Source organism: Artibeus jamaicensis, unplaced genomic scaffold (assembly GCF_021234435.1).
Source record: "Artibeus jamaicensis isolate MK-2021 breed Jamaican fruit bat unplaced genomic scaffold, CSHL_Jam_final contig_410, whole genome shotgun sequence".
In the NCBI taxonomy this organism is placed as follows: Eukaryota; Metazoa; Chordata; class Mammalia; order Chiroptera; family Phyllostomidae; genus Artibeus; species Artibeus jamaicensis.
Window position 1 is genome coordinate 428727 of NW_026521820.1, and position 19187 is coordinate 447913.

Genomic DNA, 19187 nt, shown 5'->3' on the forward strand with positions numbered 1-19187 from the left:
AAGAAGAAAAAATAATGAGTGTCCTTTGCAATGGGAAAGCGGGAAAGTATATGTGAAGAAATTCCTCCGAGTGGTGGTTGCTCGCAGCCGCCAGCTCTTGGGCAGGCATGTCCTGTCATTTTAGCCTCTTGCAGATTTTTCTTTAAAGAAGCCGCATACGAAACTCAGAAGTTTTGATCCTATTCCAGGTCGCCCTTTCGAGCTGGGTGTTTGCGTGATTAGCAAGCTACTCTGGCCTACAGTGTCCCTTAATCGCGGGATGCTCATTCAGGGTCTCAGAAGCTTCCCACATTTCTCTAGAAGCCTTTGGGGCGCTCCGTCTGGCCTGCACACACGCGACTTCCGAACGTCCGTGTCCTCTCGGTGCCCTATAAAGGCCACCTTCTTGAAACTTCCGTCCCCACAGGCCCCAAGCGCACAGGGGGACAAGATGCCATCACACCCGGTCCGGCCCTTACGGTCCGTAAGGGTGATTCCCCAAAGCTCTAGAGGTGCTCCATGGGCAGGGAACCCAAGATCCCAGGGAATAGGCGCCAGTTCCAGGGTCTTCGCCTGAGCTAAACGCCCCCCGCTGGCGTGCGCCACCCTCATCTCAGCCCATTGGGCCTTCGGCTTGGGGAGGATCGAACCGGAGAGGAGGCGCTCCTTGGAGTCCCCACCCGCCCCGCTGGGGGCACCTCAAGGTGCTGCATGAGCATCGTGCAGCGTCGCTCCCGCACTGCGCTGAGTGGTGCTGGCCCGACACCCCTCGAGGCCCGTGCCAGCCCCTCCTCCGTCTGTCCCGCCCCAAGCCGCACCGGACACCCCGCCCCGAAGAGGCGGCCGCGTGAGCGCCTGTGGTGGGAGGCTGGTGGCTTGAGGGAACCGCCACCGCCACAAGCACAGTTACCCCCAGCGAGCCCAGGCACTACTCCGAACGTGCATAACTGCAGACGCGGAGAGGGTCGCCTCGCAGCGTGACACGGCTTGGAGGGCGCGGCCTGGGCTGCCCCCCCCCCCCCCCGACTCGCTGCGAAGGAAACAGGCGGAGGCGCTGGGAGCCTAGGGCGGGCGGGGCGTGAGGACGCACCTGGCGGCGGCGGCGCTGCGGGGCCAGACTCCGGGAGCCAGCGCGGCGGCGGTGGCGGCAGCTGCGAGAATGTCGCAGCTCTCGCTGCTTCCCGCCTCCGCAGAGACTCGGAAGTTCACCCGGGCGCTGAGTAAGCCGGGCACAGCGGCCGAGCTGCGGCAGAGTGTGTCTGAGGTAGTACGCGGCTCGGTGGTCCTGGTGAGTGAGGGAGGAATTGGGACAGAGGGAGGGGGGCGGACGGCCACTTCCTCCGTGCTCTTCTAAGTGGGCTGGGCAGAGGTGGAGTAGTCGACTTTACTGGGTCTTAAATATTATGAGGTGGTGGGAAAGAGGGGCGGGGGCGTTGGACGGGGAGAAGAAGACAGTACTGGAGGGGTAGCAACTTCCAGATTCCACCTTGCATCCGGAGGTCCTCGCGCCACTGCTGCCCCTTACTGGGCAGTGAGATCGCTACCTCCGCTTCCCATCCCCCAGCCAGTTTACCTCCCTCTGCCAAGTGGGAAATTATCCTCACCCCTAGTCCCTGCCACAGCCCTGTTTTCCTTCGGTTTATGGAGAGGCTTGACACCTGTAGCTTGAAGGGGCTCAGGGGCGTGGAGATTGGGGTTTCCTTTCCCAGTTTGCAACATAGGGTTGGGAGATGGCCCTGTGGACCCTTTGGGTGGGCTGAGTTCCAAGAGCAAAGGGGCTCTTCATCTTCTTAATCCCCCTTCTTCTAGCCGGCATCCTGAGGGTTGACCTCCTCTTATAAAGGGTTAGGGGGCATGATAGGAGCCGTCGGTAACTTCAGCTTGGTGCAAATTACTATGAAGTTTGGGGATTTGAAGCAAGTGAAGCAAGCTTCTCCGAGATTAATCTGGTTGTAGCAGAAGGTCTTTAGAGAATAGACCCCTGGATGTGAGGGAGATGAAATTTTAAATCAACTTTTCCACAGCCAGGGCTGGCCCTGTTATATTGGGAAACTCGGTGTGCCTGATCAGTTGGATGATCCAGGAGAGGAGTGACGTTTAAGCAGCAGCATGTTTTTCCGGGCAGCTGGAAACTTTTAGTAGCAACTCGCCTTGTGGCTGACATTTGTTTTCTTGAAAGGGGCTTGTTTGTGGGTGGTTAACTCATGGTGTTTGTTGGAACGATGCAAGAAGATGGGCCTTGGAAGCAGTTCACTGGGCCATGTGGCAATGTTTGTGGGGTATTATCAGGGTGGAGTGCCAGGTCCCTTAAAACAGGGGCTAGGTATCTTTTTGGTGGTAGAGAGATGCCCTGCCTGGGCAAACACAGGATGGCATGAGTGATGTTTGTGGAGTTGGAGATGAAGTTTTGCTGATTGCCAAATTCAGCTTGCTCAGTTTGATTTTTCTCTCAATTGCCAGCTCTGCCAGCTCACTCTATATTCCACAAACTCTAATTTGTTCCATAATAAACAGGGATTCTATTTTTCTGGTTTACTAAAGGTGATGCGTTGATGGTATGGAGTAGAGGTAGAGTTGGCAAAAGACCAGAACCTTGCATCTCATCCATAATCCCAACTAACTTTTGTTGATTTGGCTTTAGTAGGACATCTGCATCTTCCCAACTTTAGCCAGTGTGTGTATGTTAAGGATCAAACTGCATTCTCTCTGTTTCACAGGAAACTTAGTTCTTTAAACTGGGGGCTGCTGTTCTGGGGGATTTGTGGCAAAAAGAGTGAATAAAATATAACTGCCATGATTTCCAAAGTGCTGGCAGACCTGTACTGAAGAGGAGGTATGAGCTTAATAAGCCATTCCATTGAGCACAGAAGTGCCAACATAGACACAACACTGCTTGTTACTGATGTGCAACAGTCCTTGAATATCTGTTTTTCCTTTTGGAGAACGGCCTACTGATAGTGACTTACTGTTCATTCCTGTGTGTGACATTCTTCTACTGTGTTACCTTATGACACTTTTAAATAGTGTATCTGTTTTTCCCTGGATACCCTTAAGCATGAACACTGGGCTGGTGTCTCAATTTGTAGTGCTGTTTATCTGTGGTCACTTGTTTAATGAAACCTGTTATGAAACAAATACAAACGGTAGGAAAGCAGATGGGCCTATTCTGGTGAGTAAAAGGCTCCCCCTGAATGGAAAGTGTATTGCAATGGTTCTGCATTGCAAAAGGAGGAATTTGGGATAGGTTACAGATACTAAAAATTACCCATAAATTTCTATTCCCTCACCTCCTGCCAGGTACTGTACCACTGTTTTCTTCCTCTTGCTGCTCCCCTGTGTCTGCCAGGAAGTCACAGCAGGTGCATCTCCCATACAGGTTCTGGCTCAGCTTTGTTCTAGTAGGATCTAAGAAAGTGACTCTGATCCGTGCTGGAGGCAGAGCCACAACTAAGCCAGGCTTTGGAATCCCATGGTCCACTGATCTATGCTTGGATGGAAGTATTATTTTGCTCTGTCTTTGATGACTTGGGTCAGAGCTAATACAATGCCTCTAGCATAATAAATGCTTATTAAATATTCTTAAGTAGCTGATTAATAAAGCAGTTCTGCAGATGGACTAAAAGAAAAAAGGCATAGGTTATCAATTTAACTACCTCTTCCCATGCCTCTGGTATTAATGAGTGGCCAGTACTGGGTTCAGAAACAACCAAATTAAATAGTTCAGTGGGTTGCAAAGGCTTCCATTTAACAAACTAACTTGAAAATGTAAAAGTGAGATGTGCTTATAAATTTTTCATAGCTTCATTTTTTTAATGTTTAGGTTTGTGGACCTTTAAAAATGGTCCTCTTATCAGCTATACAGTGTTAGGCATATAACTTCACCTTGTTGTCCCTCAGTTTCTTTGTCTATAGAGTGGAGATAATAATTGTGCTTGAATTATAGGGCTGTTGTGAGGATTAAATGTACAGGTAAAACTCTTAGTGCATGGCATATATTCTTTCAGCTATTAAGTCACCTTGTGCTGTTGCTTAACTTCAGGACTCCTGTTCTGGGGTTTTTCTAGAGTTCCTTTTGTCACCAACAGGCTTTGATTCTAAGCTGCTTTCATTAGAGTAACATGTGCTACTAGTGATATTCCAGTAATATATACATTAGGAAAAGTAATTTATGACTTTGGATAATGAAAGAAGAATCCTCATGATTCTAGAATCAGCTTTCCATGATTTAGAATCATCTGGAGGGCAGCATGCTCAAAATATATGCAAGCTCAGAAGAAAGACTAGAAATAATTCCCTGAGCAGAGTCGAGCGAGTTGTGATTGCTTTTGGAACTCCTGAAGGTATTTATTTTACCTTGGGTCTCTCAGTGTATTAAAGATAGCATCATAATGTCCTAGATCTAACAGTCTATCATTCAAGGCCTAAAAATATCTTTTCTCTGAAAGACTTGTTTAAGTATTGTGACACAGCTCTTTGTATGGATTTGCTGATTTATGTGTCCAAGTCATCTGGCTACTGGCTTCTTACTGATCTTAACTTCTTATGTTTAGTTTCAACCTCTTCTAGTATGTGAAGCCCCTGCCAGCAATACCATTCTGTGCCTCTTGGAGACCTAGCAATATAAAATGAAATAAAATGAAACCAAGTCAGGTCCTTACTAAATTTTCCTTTGCGTTGCTGGAGGACAGACAGGTGTGGAATGATAATCTCCCAGATGTGCTTGGGCCTTCCTCACCCTCCCAGTTTAGTCAGATTAGGATTCTAGTATTATCTGAGGGAATGTGAGACCCAAGTGGTGTTCTTTGAAATGCTCTGGTAACGTAAAACCTCATTTTGGCTGTAATTTTAAATCAGATATGTTAGTAAATCAGCGACTAAATTGGCCTGAGCTTTCACCTCACTGTCTTTCTCTACCCTCTGGTGGAGTCCTAACAGAAATAATCCTAAAATACAGGAAGCACAGTGAAGGCCCATCTCCAACTAGATAATCAACAACAGGTTCTGTTTCTTTGGCTGCTAGTCTATTTGAATATTAGGAGACAGGAGAGCCTTGAATTTGAACAGGGAAGGAAGGAATTATGAAATTTTTATCCACATTTATTGAGGGCCTGCTCTGTGCTAGGACTCTTTGTTGGGTTCCGAGGATATGCTGTTTTGTTAGAGCAGGCCCTTGTCCTGAAGTGTTTATGATCTAAACAGGTAGAAAGGTCAGTCATCTATAAAAAGATAGATAACAGTACAAAAGAGCAAATTTAAAGGGTCAAATGCCTCCTGCAGAGAATTGAGGAAGGTAAAATAGCTGAACTGGTACACTAGGAAAAGATTTATGAAGAATTGCACTGGACTTGGAAGTATCTTGCATAGGGGGGATTGCCCTCTGCCCCAGAAAAGAATAAGAGATTGAGCACATGCTTAGGGTGCCCAGGTAGGCCAAAAGCGAGCAGAGCAGGTTGGGCAAAGAGGGGTGTGTTTTAGGATGAGGGGAGAGAAGTTTTGAGAAATACAGTTGCCAGTTTTGTAAAAAAATATCAGTGATTGGCTGAGAACACATCATAAAAGATTTTTTTTCTTGTCTTTGTGAAACCCCAATTTAGGGAAGAAGTTCAAACCAGCCTATGAACATATGCTTCTTTTTTAAAAAATATTTTATTTATTTATTTTTAGAGAGAGGAGAAGGGAAGGAGAAAGAGTGGGAGAGAAACATCAATGTGTGGTTGCCTCTCATGTGTCCCCTACTGGGGACCTGGCCTGCAACCCAGGCATGTGCCCTGACTGGAAATCGAACCAGCAACCCTTTGCTTCACAGGCCCGCGCTCAATCCACTGAGCTATACCAGCCAGGGCTGACCATACGCTTCTTAAGGAGATTTTTCCCCTTAGTACAATTGTGGGGTAAATGTGATAGTTTTGTGTCATATAGGCCCAAGGGCAGGATAGAGGTCTGTAGTGTGGAGGAGAAAACTCTGAAACCTCTGTGTGTGTGTAAACATTTAGGGTATCATGTGAAGAGTCAGATATGGTGAGTGCACCATTAAGTAAATGATGTTGCATAAAACAGTGTTGGAACCCCATCATAAATAACATACTAAAATAAGTGTAACTAAACGTGAGAGTTACCTATAAAATGAATAATAGAGAAAGCATTAATCATGGGTGAATAATCATGTAAGAGTGAAGAAGGATTTTTAAAGCATGAAATGAAAGAGAAAAACCAGTTTGGCCTGGGCTCGGGAGGTGAGCCATGCCTTTGCCACTGATGAACTGGGAGGCCTTTGAGCAGGTCACTTCACCTAAGCCTCAGTTTGCTCATTTGAGACTTGGGATTGTTAGGTATTATTATTTTAGAGAATTAAAAAAAAGATTAAATAAAGTAATGTATATGAAGTACTTTAATGAATGTAAGCTTGTATTATGTTAATAAAGGAAAACACTTATTATCTTGACTAAATACATCTGGAGCTAGTGTTTATTGAGCACTTATTCTGTCCTAGAATATACAGCTGTAAGTGGAAGGGCTGACTCTTGAAACTGGCCACTGTGGCTTAAGACCATGGTTTTTTTAATCACAATATTTTGTTATTGTATTTATTCATTATCATTTATGAATGTCCCCTATGCCCCCCCCAAAGGCCACGACATTGTCATCTGTGACCTTGAGCCCTTTTTCCTTTTTGCTCCATTCTTCCACCCCCAACCCTCTCCTGGACCATAGCTGTCATCCTGCTCACCATCTATGCATCTGTTTCTATTTTGCTTGTTCAGTTTGTTCATTAGATTCCACATGTGAGTGAAATCATATGGTATTGGTCTTCTTCTCACTGGCTTATTTCACTTAGCGTAATGTTCTTCAGGCCCATCCATACTGTCTCAAAGGATGAAATTTTCTTTTTTACAACTGAATAGTATTCATTGTATACATGTACCATTGTTATTTTGCAGATCATGTGTTCTTTTTTGAAAATATATTTTATTGATTATGCCATTACAGTTGTCCCATTTCCCCCCTTCGTTCCCCTCCACCCTGCACAGCCCCTCCCCCACCATTCCCCCCTTTAGTTTATGCCCATGTGTCACAAGTTCTTTAGATTCTATATTTTCCATACTATTCTTGCCCTCCCCTCAGTCTGTTTTCTACCTACTGTCTATGCTGCTTATTCTCTGTACCTTCTCCTCCTCCCACTTCCCTGTTGCTAACCCTCCATGTGATCTCCATTTCTATGGTTCTGCTCCTGATCTAGTTGTCCTCTTAGTTTGCTTTTGTTTTAGGTGTGGTTGTTAATAACTGTGAGTTTGCTATCCTTTCATTGTTCATATTTTTTATCTTCTTTTTCTTAGATAAGTCCCTTTAACATTTCATACAATAAGGGCTTGGTGATGATGAACTCCTTGAACTTGACCTTATCTGAGAAGCACTTTATCTGCCCTTCCATTCTAAATGAAAGCTTTGCTGGATAGAGCAATCTTGGATATAGGTCTTTGCATTTCATGACTTGGAATACTTCTTTCCAGCTGCTTCTTGCCTGTAAGGTCTCTTTTGAGAAATCAGCTGACAGTCTGATGGGAACTCCTTTGTAGGTGACTGTCCCCTTATCTCCTGCTGCTTGTAGAATTCTCTCCATTTTAATCTTGGGTAATGTAATTATGATGTGCCTTGGTGTGTTCCTTCTTGGGTCCAACTTCTTTGGGACTCTCTGAGCTTCCTGGATTTCCTGGAAGTCTATTTCCTTTGCCAAATTGGGGAAGTTCTGCTTTATTATTTGTTCAAATAAGGTTTCTACTTGTTGCTCTTTCTTTTCCCTCTCTGGTACCCATATAATTCGGATGTTGGAACGTTTAAAGATATTCTGGAGGTTCCTAAGCCTCTCCTCATTTCCTTTGAATTCTTGTTTCTTCATTTTTTTGTTTGGTCATTTTTTCCTTCCTTCTGGTCCACTCCCTTGATTTGAATCCCAGTTTCCTTTCCATCACTACTGCTTTCCTGTGCATTTCCCTTCATTTCAATTAGTTTAGCCTTCATTTGTTCCTCTAATTTGTGACTAAAATCAACCAGTTCTGTGAGCATTTTGATCACCAGTATTTTGAATTGTGCATCTGATATGTTGGCTATCTCTTGGTCGCTTAGAAGTATTGGCTCTGAGGCTTTGAGCTCTTTTTCTGCTTGAGCCATAATGTCTTGGTCTGTTTGTGCCTGTTATGTATGAGGGGCGGAGCTTTAGGTGTTCACCAGGGCGGGGCAACTCAGTCACTGGGTTGTCACGCTACATGTGGGGGCGGGGTCAGAGAGGGGAATTGGTGTTCCGCTCTCTCTGGGATTTCGGTCCCCTCTGCTGCTTCCCGCAAGCAAACCGGGCCCCCCTGGTGTCGGCTCCTGGGTGTGGGTCTGTGCACCCTCCAGGACCCTGTGGGTCTCTCCAACAGACTCTCTGTGAACCTGGGAGTTTCTCCCGGCAACTCGACCCTGAAAGTGTCTCCAATTGGTGCTTTTAGGCTTTAATTCTGGTCACTGGGGCACTAGCCTGCATGGTCTGTCTCACCGCTCACTCCTTCGCCTGGTTTATCTGGGCGCGAATGTGTGACCACGGTCAGCCAGCCGCCTTGCACCTCCACTGGGTCTGCCCGTTGTCATCTCACGCCTGGGTTCTGCCAATGGCTGCCTGCATGCCTGGGTTGGTCAGGTTCGGCTCCTTTTTCCTGGACAACCAGGCTTTGCCAGCCGCTGACTCCGCCCCTCCTTCCAGTCTGGATGAATGGTTTGTTGTTGTTGGACTTCGGTACAGTTCAATTTTCTGTGTTTTGGTTGTTTTTGTTACTAAAACTTTGTTGTTTTTAAACTTGGTTGTGCGAGGAGGCACAATGTTTCCACCTATGCCTCCATCCTGGCCAGAAGTAGATCATGTGTTCTTAGTTTGGTAAAGCCTGCTGTTTTCCCATATAAACAAACCTCTGTTCTGTATGTCACAATTATCATAAATGTAAAAGTTAAACATAAGCTTAGAAACAGTATTTATCTGTTTCTATATCTTGGTTATAGTATTACGTTTTTTTAAAAATATTAGGAGTTCTTACAAATTAACCTAAAAAATATTCCAATAGAGAAGTGAGAAAGGCAATTCTTCAAAGAAAGGAATACAATTAGCCAATAAAGAGTGGAAAAAGATGTTCAGCCTTGCTTATAATTAAGGAAACATTAACTTAAATAAAATTCCATTCTTTCTGATAATTTTGCAAATTTACAAAGATAGAAAAGGTATTTGCAAGCCTGGGCGACCTGGGCACTCTTATTTGTAGGGCTGCACCATTGCACAACTCCAGTGCCCCATTCAGGTAGTATTTTATAAGACTTTTGTCTCCTATATTTTATAACATGGTGAATGATACAGTCTTTTTGCAGTTGGTGTATATGTAACAAGAACTTTAACAAACTCTTATTCTTTGGCCCAATACTAACATTTGTGGGAACTTCTAAGGACTAACCTGAAATGTGTGAAGTATCTGAAGTCACAGTGCTGACTGGAGTAGAACTTGTAGAATGCTGACCAACTACAAACTATCTAAAGGTCTTCACAAAGTCTAAAAAACTGAAACATGGACTGTTTTTTGATGCCATTAAGTTTTATTTTAGAAAAATAGTAACGAGCAAAATTCTTCCATTACAGTACTGGAAGGCAGTGGGGCTTGTGGTTGAGTTCAGGGGCTTGGACCTGGCCTCCTGGGTGGGACCTTTATTTGTAACCTTGCAACTTGGTGTCTGTCGTTTGTGTGGGGTGGCTTCTCACTCCTTTAATTTGTCTTCAGTTGTCTGCTGCATTGGATATCATTCAGTGCCCCTCCTTCCCTTTCTGTGGTTCTTCCTCCTTTGCTGTGTTTATTCTGTCTGCATTCTGCACTCAATGGCTTCCATAACGGGTCTCTTCTTCACCATTGGTTCATAGAATTCATTCTCCTCCTTTTATTCTGAAGGGAGTTATATACCTATAAGCAATTTCTACATCTTTATCTCAGTTTTGATTTTTCTCCCAGCTCAGATCTGGTTTTCTGCTCACTTGTCTGATGTGTACTTGATCATCCTACCAAGTCCTTTACCTTTAACATCCGTGAAGCATAATTGTCCCTTTTTATCCCAAATCAGCCTTCCTTTCTGCATCTTGCATCATTTTCATGGTCACCGACTGTGAAATCTCCAATTCCTCTTTCGTCTCTTCTGTTCATTTCCTTTTGACTTCCTCATTCCATCATCATTACATCTATTATGTTCTATTTCTACATCAGTCAGTATGGGCTCATCACTCCTAAATCTCAGTGGCTCAAAACAGAAGGGTTTATTTTTTCCCCCTCATTCTTCCTCTTCATTGAGGGTAGCTAGAAACCATGTTGTCCATGTCCTGGAACCTGGGTTGATGGAACTGCCACCATCTTGAACCTAGTGGGTACACGTTGAGGGAAAGTGTGGGGACTCCTTCATAAGCTCCTAACTTCCACCCAGCACTTTTTCTTATGTTGCATTGGCTAAAGCAAGTCTAATGGCCATACCTAGCTCCAAAGGGCAGGGAGGTACAGTCCCATCTGTTTGCCTGGAAGAAGAGATGAACTGTTCAGTGAATAGCATTCATGACTGTTGCAACCTGTAACTCCCTCCCCTCTGTCTCCTACCCTTATCTTGTTCCATGTAGTAGTAGGGATAGGGTCCTCCTACCTGGTCTCCACTGCCATTCTTACTCTATCCTTAAGGCTTCAATTTTAAATCCTTAATTCTCCAGTGTTCCCACTGTCCTTGGAGTAGAAGCATCTTCCCTTTGACAGTAAGGTGCTCTTCTTATCAGGTACAACCTTGCCATTGCTCACCAGCCTGGCTTTAACATTTTCCAGATTCTAGGCTCCCATACTCCAGGACCTTGGCAGAAGCTCTTACCTTTGCACAGGGTAATGATCACATCCTTGCCTGCCTTCTCATTTGCCAGGCCACGCCCCTTGATCTTTGGAACTGTACTTACACAGCCTTGCCTATCCACTCAAACTGAAACAGGCCCTGCCTGTTCTTTCCCTTTGTATCACTGGGCACATTTATATATTTATTTGTGTATTCATTTGTCAGTCTGTATTTCCCTCACTGGACTGTTTGCTCATTATGGTTTTTTCATTGTCTGGCTCAGTAAATATTTTGTGGATAAAATACCTTACACGTTTCAGCTTTTCATTCTTTTTTGATTCCGCTGTTGTCTTTAATTTCTTCTCTCTTCTACACCCGTTTCTATTTACTTTATTCAGTCCTACTTTCCTCTGCCAGATTAATTTTCCTAAAGCACAGGTTCCATTATTATCATTAATTTTTTATTGCCACTGATAAATTGCTGGTAGTCTGGCATGTATTGCTTTGGGGGCCAGTCCTGTGTTTGTGTTAGCTTAGAAGAAGCTGATCAGGTTGTCAGTAAATCTGCATCATCTTTGCATGATTTTTGAAAACAGCTATACATTTTGATTCAAGTAAGATTAATTTGTTTTTTTTAGGATGATTTTTTTCACCAACTCTATATAGCTCCAGTATGTAAAATAACAGTTATCTAAATTCTTTTGTTAGGATTTAGTAACACATTTACTTGGGGAAAACAAAAACCAACAAAATAAAACAAATATACAGATAATAAAAACCATTGAAATGGCCTTTTATTCAGTTAAATCACGAGTTTTCAAACCTTCAAAGGAGCACTTACTTGGATGTTGAGGTTTCTGTTTCTTTTACATTTTTTTGTCACTCTTTCTCTCATGGACTTCTTGGGTACAATTCTGTAATTCAGAATGGTTCGTTTGAATCTCCTTGTCCCTCATTTCTTTGAAGTTGGCAGGGATAATTCAATTAAGATAGTGCTTGGGTATGTCTACTTTGGGAGGCTGGCTGGGTCAGTGCCTGTGTTAGAGACATGCCCATTTATTTACTATAGATGAACATTTATTGAATATTAACCTGGAAATGAATGTGAAAGCAGATGTCTGAATTGTTGAGGGTCTCCATTGACCACTTGAAATTTATTCTCAAACTCTTATGTACTTAGTTTGAGATTCACATACTCTATTTTCATACATTTTGTCTTAACAGAGAGTACATATTCTGTCATGTGGTAATAGTAATGTTTTAAGGAGATACGTTTACCACACTAAGTTAAAAAATGTATAAACAGTGTATACAGAATTAATTCACTTTTTAAAAAGTGTAAATGTTTTTGTTCATGAGAAAAGTTTTACGATCTTACAGGTACAGTAATAAATTATTCTCTTTTGTTTCAAGAATAAGTTAAATATCAGATATTTACTTCTGGAATTCTAGAACATAGAAAATACAGTAGTATAACCACGTTTGTGGTAATAAAGGTTTTTTTTTTCTTGCTAGGGATGGCAGTAGGGCATCGTAGATAAGGACTTGATTTCAGAGATTCTAAACCTTGCTCTTCTGAGAAAGGTGTTTACCCTGAGAATGAAAATTATAATAGCATTTACCCCATAGATGTGATGATTAAGTGAGCAAATGCATATACAGCACTTAAAATAGGGCCTGGCCCATAGTAAATGCCGAATAAGTGCCAGCTTTTGTTATTTATGAGGGCAACCTAAAGGAATATCATATAACCCTTCTGGAAAATTTATAATATGGAAAAATTAAAATATTGGGTGAAGAAGACACAGTATTGGGAAATAGTGTGATCACAATTGTGTAAAAAATAACTTATGTTAAGAAATGTGTTGGAAGGAAATAAATGAAAACGTAGGCATATGATTGTTTCCTTATATATCCCAATATTTTCTGATTTTTACTTTTACAATAAAAGTCTGGATAATAATCTGTCAAGAATAAGAAAACAGCAAATGTAGGAGGGAAATTTTGGCATATAAAACATTCAAATTTGTACGCTTTGGACATTCCGTTTGTACTTCTCAGTGCGTGTGCAGGTGTGCATCTTAATGTAGAATGTGTTCCTGAAGTGAGATGTACACATGCATCTGATAGCAAAAGTATTGTTGGCTAGTGAGGAGCCCTGCTCATTAAATGCTCAAAGAGGGAGAAGGCCCCTGTGAAATAATGAAACTTTGCATTTGACAATTCTATAAAATTCTTTCAAAAAACTTCTTGCTTGAGCCTCTGGAAAATCTAGTCAGTCAGGGATAATTTTTTTTTTTTAAATTCTGACTTTCAATTTGCTTAAAGTCACCTGGCTAGCAGTAACGTCCCCCCCCCCCCCCGACACACACAATCTGATGGCAGGGATTGTCTGAAAGATATTTTAAAATTTGAATTTCTTGGAAGCTTTTAAATTGTTAACTTGAATCATTTAGCACTTTTCTGGAAAGTACCACAAATTCTTTGGGTTGATAGATATTTGTGATGTGGAAATGAAGTCATACTGTTTGGAGGTGAAAGATATTTTTAGAGGTCATTTAATTCAATTTCTTAATTTTTAAAGATGAGGAATAAAAAGTCTTGGATTTGTGTGTGGTCATACAGTTAGTGTTATGGAAAAGAACAAAATCTAGTTTACTAACTACTGGTACAGGGTATTTTCCACTGATCATGGGAAGTAATTGAATTTACTTTGTTTACACTTGCATTTTTCAGTAAGTAATTTTACAGACCATGGTAATCAGATATCAGAATATGAAACATCTATTTGCACCATAGATCTCCTACCTGCTTTTATATTTCATTAGTCCCAGGTCAGTTTATAGGTGAAATTGACATACATTTTTTTCTATACTTTAGGACAAAAGAGGGGAAAAGCAGGAATTACAGGATTAATCTAAAGAAAGTCTCAATAGAAACTTATTGAAGAAAGAAGAATTAATTTAGTAGTCACATAAGTTATCAGGGAATGGAAAATCATGGTTTTATATATACTGTGGTTAATATAATTATGTGGCTTGAGAAAAAAACCTCCCCAGGCCTATTAACCTAAAATTCTTTAATATAGAAAAAAACTCCGTTAATTTAGGTCATTTTACCTTGCAAGCTCCTTTGCCTTGGCTAAACTAAATATTCAACTATAAAAAGCAGTTTGGTTCAAATTGTATACTACAGAAAGAGTTTCATTTCTAAGATTGTTTAGAGGATTTATTTAATCTGTCATTTTAACATATTGCTGTTTTCTTAAATAGAAAGCCGAGTTCCTATGGTGATAGCAGATGTGCCATAATACTTACAATATATTAGATTCATTTATAAACTATTAAACTAGTTAGAATTTACACATATTTGATCTCTTAGGTGAACTTTTTTTCTTCCCAGGCTATTTAGTATGCTCATTTGTTCATTTTTTATTTTCTTCATTTAAGGAAACCTTCTGAGAGAAAGCTAATTATTTACTTGTAGAAGACCAGAAGTAACTTATGTTTTTTCCCTTTAAAATGAAGACTGTGTGTGCTTTTTTACTGACTTCTTTGGAGGTGATTTTTGTGAAAAACCCAACTAATACACCAAGTTTTTAAAGGTCAAGACATAACCTTGTCCTCAAGGAACATGTAATTTAGAGGGAAAAAAGAGCTTAGATGGTACTCAAGGAGCTTATAGGTATGTACTCCTTTGAGAGTCCTCTACATCTTGGCTCTTTCACATCCTTGAAAGAAGAAGGAACCACTTCAGATCAAGTTCATAGGAAGGTGCTGAGACTCAAGTCAGCTTTCTGGGAAGTGGAAGTATACATGGACTTCCCATCTATTACTTTGCTTTCGTGAGATCCAGCATACTATGTGCACGTTCATTGCAGGAGCAGCAATGTTTAGAGTAGTGACATTTGGAATAGAATGTTTCTCTGATGAAGATATTGGGTAGGGATAAAAGAAACTCATATCAATGATAAGAGTACAGTGAGAATTGTGGGCCAGGGATCAAAGAAATTGTCTAGAAAGGTGGAAGGGAATGGTAGGAGAGAAGGCTAATAACAACCTAAAGTTTCTTAAAATTAAGACTTTTAGTCCTGGCTGGTGTGGCTCAGTGAATTGAGCACTGGCCTGCAAACTGAAAAATTGTGTTTTTGGTTTCCAGTTGGGGCACATGCCTGGGTTGCAGGCCAGTGTTTCTCTCCCTCTGTTTCTCTCTCCCTTCCCTCTCTCTGAAAATAAATAAATAAAATCTTTAAAAGAAAAGAGATTTTTAACTATACACATGTAACTTACCTTCAAGCTAACTAGGGAAAACTGGGTCTTCAAAAGATTTATTTCTTTTGGCATTTAGAATATGTCCCCTGGTGCAAAGACCCTCACATTTGTAGGAATTTGGACCTCAGTTAAGTCCTTAATTAATCCTAGAAGTAACATACGACATTTGTGTTAAATAACATAGTATTGTTAGCATTTTAAACATGTGAAATAATGTGGTAGTATTTTATTGTAGTTCTTTATATACTATATTCAAGGGTGCAAGAACTATAAAATCTTTGCTTTCTTTAGACCTGAAAATGAAACCAATTATTGTGGAGCTCCTGAGTAAAAATAATCTGAATTGATTGTGAGAATTGTGGGAGAAAACAAAATTAAGTGAGTTATGTAAAATTATCAGTGAGTTTAAGTTTCATGGAACACAAATTTGCATGGTGGCACTATTGCCTGGGTTTTTAAGTGAATGTAAAAAGCACTGAATACTTACATGGTGGTTTTTGGAAGCAAGATGACATCCTGCTGATTGCAGGATGACATCCTCTCATTAGTTAGGCTAATGATAGCATAACTAAGGTACTTGTCATTGCTTCAAGAAAAGCACCACATTTCAGGTGCCAAGAAACATCTTTATTTGTAAATACTGAAATTGGTTCTTTTAAAAAAAATTTTATTGATTATGCCATTACAGTTGTTCTATTCCCCCCTTCATTCCCCTCCACCCCGCACACCCCCTCCCCCACCATTCCCCCCCTTTAGTTTATGACCACCTGTCTCAAGTTCTTTAGATTCTATATTTCCCATACTATTCTTACCCTCCCCCCCTATTTTCTACCTACCGTCTATGCTACTTATTTTCTGTACCTTCTCCCCCCTTCTCCTTCTCTCACTCCCCTGTTGCTAACTCTCCATGAGATCTTCATTTCTATGGTTCTGCTCCTGATCTAGCTGTCCTCTTAGTTTGTTTTTGTTTTAGGTGTGGTTGTTAATAACTGTGAGTTTGCTATCCTTTCATTGTTCATATTTTTTATCTTCTTTTTCTTAGATAAGTCCCTTTAACATTTCATAAAATAAGGGCTTGGTGATGATGAACTCCTTGAACTTGACCTTATCTGAGAAGCACTTTATCTGCCCTTCCATTCTAAATGAAAGCTTTGCTGGATAGATCAATCTTGGATGTAGGTCTTTGGATTTCATGACTTTGAATACCTCTTTGCAGCCCCTTCTTGCCTGTAAGGTCTCTTTCGAGAAATCTGCTGACAGTCTGATGGGAACTCCTTTGTAGGTGACTGTCCCCTTATCTCTTGCTGCTTCTAGGATTCTCTCCTTCATTTGAATCTTGGGTAATGTAATGATGATGTGCCTTGGTGTGTTTCTTCTTGGGTCCAACTTCTTTGGGACTCTCTGAGCCTGCTGGATTTCCTGGAAGTCTATTTCCTTTGCCAGATTGGGGAAATTCTCCTTTATTATTTGTTCAAATGAACTTTCCACTTGTGACTGTTCCTCTTCCCCTTCTGGTTCCTCTTCCCCTTCTGGTACCCCTATAATTCGGATTTTGGAACATTTATTTTTTTTTTAATTTTATTTATTTATCTTTAGAGGGGAAGGGAAGGAGAGAGGGAGAGAAACATCAATGTATGGTTGCCTTTCATGCGTCCCCTGCTGGGAACTGGCCTGCAGGGAACTGGCCTGCAACCCAGGAATGTGCCCTGACTGGGAATTGAACCACGATTGTCTGGTTCGCAGGCTCGCGCTCAATCCACTGAGCTACACCAGCCAGGGCTGGAACGTTTAAAGATGTCCTGGAAGTTCCTTAGCCTCTCTGCATTTTTTTGAATTCTTGTTTCTTCATATTTTTCTGTTTGGTCATTTTTTCTCCCTTCTGGTCCACTCCCTTGATTTGAGTCCCAGTTTCCTTTCCATCACTATTGCTTTCCTGTGCATTTCTGTTCATTTCAATTAGTTTAGTAGTTCAATATGTTCCTCTAATTTGTGGCTAATATCAACCAGTTCTGTGAGCATCCTGATCACCAGCGTTTTGAACTGTGCATCTGAAAGTTTGGCTATTTCTTCCTCGCTTAGAATTATGGGCTCTGGGACTTTGAGTTCTTCTTGAGCCATTTTTGGTCTGCTGGTGCTCTTAAGTATGAGGAGCGGAGCTTCAGTTGTTCACCAGGGCGGGGCCATGCAGGTCGCTGGTTTGTGACGCTGTATGTGGGGGTGGGGTCAGAGCGGGGCCATAGTGGTCCCCTCTGCTGCTTCCTGTCGCTGGGGCCTGCGTGGTCTGTCTCACTGCTTGCTCCTTTGCTGGTTTATCTGTGCGAATGTGTGACCGTGGTCAGCCTGCTGCCTTGTGCCCTCACTGGATCCACCAATGAGTCCACCCCCACACCTGGGGATTTGCCAACCGCTGACCGGGCGCCTGGGTTGGTCTGGCTGAGTTATCCTCGGATAACTTCGGGATAACTTGATTTAGGCTTGATTTTTATCGTTTAGTTTTATCGTTTTATTTTTAACTTCCTGCCATTAAGCAATATGTAGATCATGTTAGTTCCATGGGAAAAGAAACAAGTAAATATTTGACATAAATATGCAAGCACATGTATTGTATACATGTGGGAGCATATGTATTACACATCTATACATGTATAATATACATTTAAATAGACTGTGTCATTGGAGAATTTTAAGTAAAGTGTTAAAGGGAGCTAAAGAGAGAGAGTACCTTTAATCTAGGAAATCAGAATACCCTTAATGAAGGAGATGGCATTTTGAGATGAAAACATACTTGAGCGATAACAGTTGTGCTAGATAGAGGGCTGTGTGTAATTAACGGCCTGGAGGAAGGAAATTATGGGTTGTAACCCGGGAACAGGGAACAGTTGAATCTGGCAAAGTGTAGGAAGATTTAGGGGTACACAGATCTGGGTCACCCATGGAGGGGGAGGGTTGTTGAAGTTGTAGAGTGTCAACTTTATTCTTTGTTGTGGGTTTTTGAGCTGGAAGGCACACACATTAGAGCTTTACGGTGGGAATATGGTGATTGTGTTGTTGGAACCTAGTGCCTGGGGGCAGAGAGCTGGGGGTTTAGATATTATTTAGGAAAGTTTTGCTATAATTTAGGCAACAATTAGTAAGCAGGTCATGAAGTAAAGAAGTTATGTATAAGAAGTATTTTGGGCCCTGCCTGGTGTTGCTCAGTGGATTGAGTGTGGCCTGTGAACCAAAGGATCGGGGTTCAATTCCCAGTTAGGGCACGTGCCTAGGTTGCAGGCCAGTTCCCAGCAGGGGATGCACGAGAGGCAACCATACATTGATATTTCTCTCCCTCTCTCCTTCCCTTCCCCTCTAAAGATACATAAATAAAATCTTTTAAAAAAGAAGTATTTTGGGATAAAGTGGATGGGTATTTGAGCCTGATTGGATTAGGTGATTTATTTATTTAATAAATATTTACCAATAATTCTCCATCCCCCCACACCTAGGTGAGGTTTGTATTTCCTGGCTAGGTGAGATTGTAAAGCTGGAGGTATTAATATAGCCTTAGGTTTCATCCCTGGGAAACCTGGAAAGGGGTGAGGCAGAAATCTGAGAACACCCACCCCTGTTACCAGTCCTGGAGGGGAGTGTAAACTTATCTGGTCTCCAGGATGGCTTTCAGATAAACTGTAGCTGACAGATTAGAATCTTATCTGCCATTATAAACTACCACCAGAGAAAGGGATTAGCAGTGAACTGCTAGGGACCTTCATTTTTTTTTTTTTTTTTTTTAAGAGAGTGTTTAGGGTAGAGCAGGCAGCTTTAAAAAACCATCTAGCTAAGTACTTAGTCCTCTTTAAAATAATCATAGTGCGCTCTTTAACCAAGAGATTCCGGTCAGCTACTTTTTCTGCCACTGTGCCTCCAGGGCTTACTGACATTCTGACTTCATATTGATTTTGTAGGATGACCTTCCTTCCTCCTTTTTACGGGAAAAATTAAAGAAGCCTTTACAAATGTTGGTTCATAAACAATTATTTAGACAAGATAGTTAGGTAATTAATTTTGTTATTTTTTTTGGTGCACATTTCCATT

At 41.7% G+C, this 19187-nt stretch overlaps 1 protein-coding gene across 5 annotated transcripts in view; it reads left to right on the forward strand.

Annotated features, from left to right (window-relative positions):
• Positions 1 to 820: 820 nt before the first annotated feature.
• Positions 821 to 19187, forward strand: part of DOCK9 (dedicator of cytokinesis 9) — a 377316-nt gene continuing 358949 nt past the window's right edge. For all 5 annotated transcript variants that reach the window (XM_053665376.1, XM_037151681.2, XM_037151687.2 and 2 more), the window contains exon 1: positions 821 to 1267. In XM_053665376.1, the coding sequence (XP_053521351.1) occupies positions 1139 to 1267 (129 nt within the window). In that variant the 5' untranslated portion in view covers positions 821 to 1138. The remainder of the gene's footprint in view (positions 1268 to 19187) is intronic.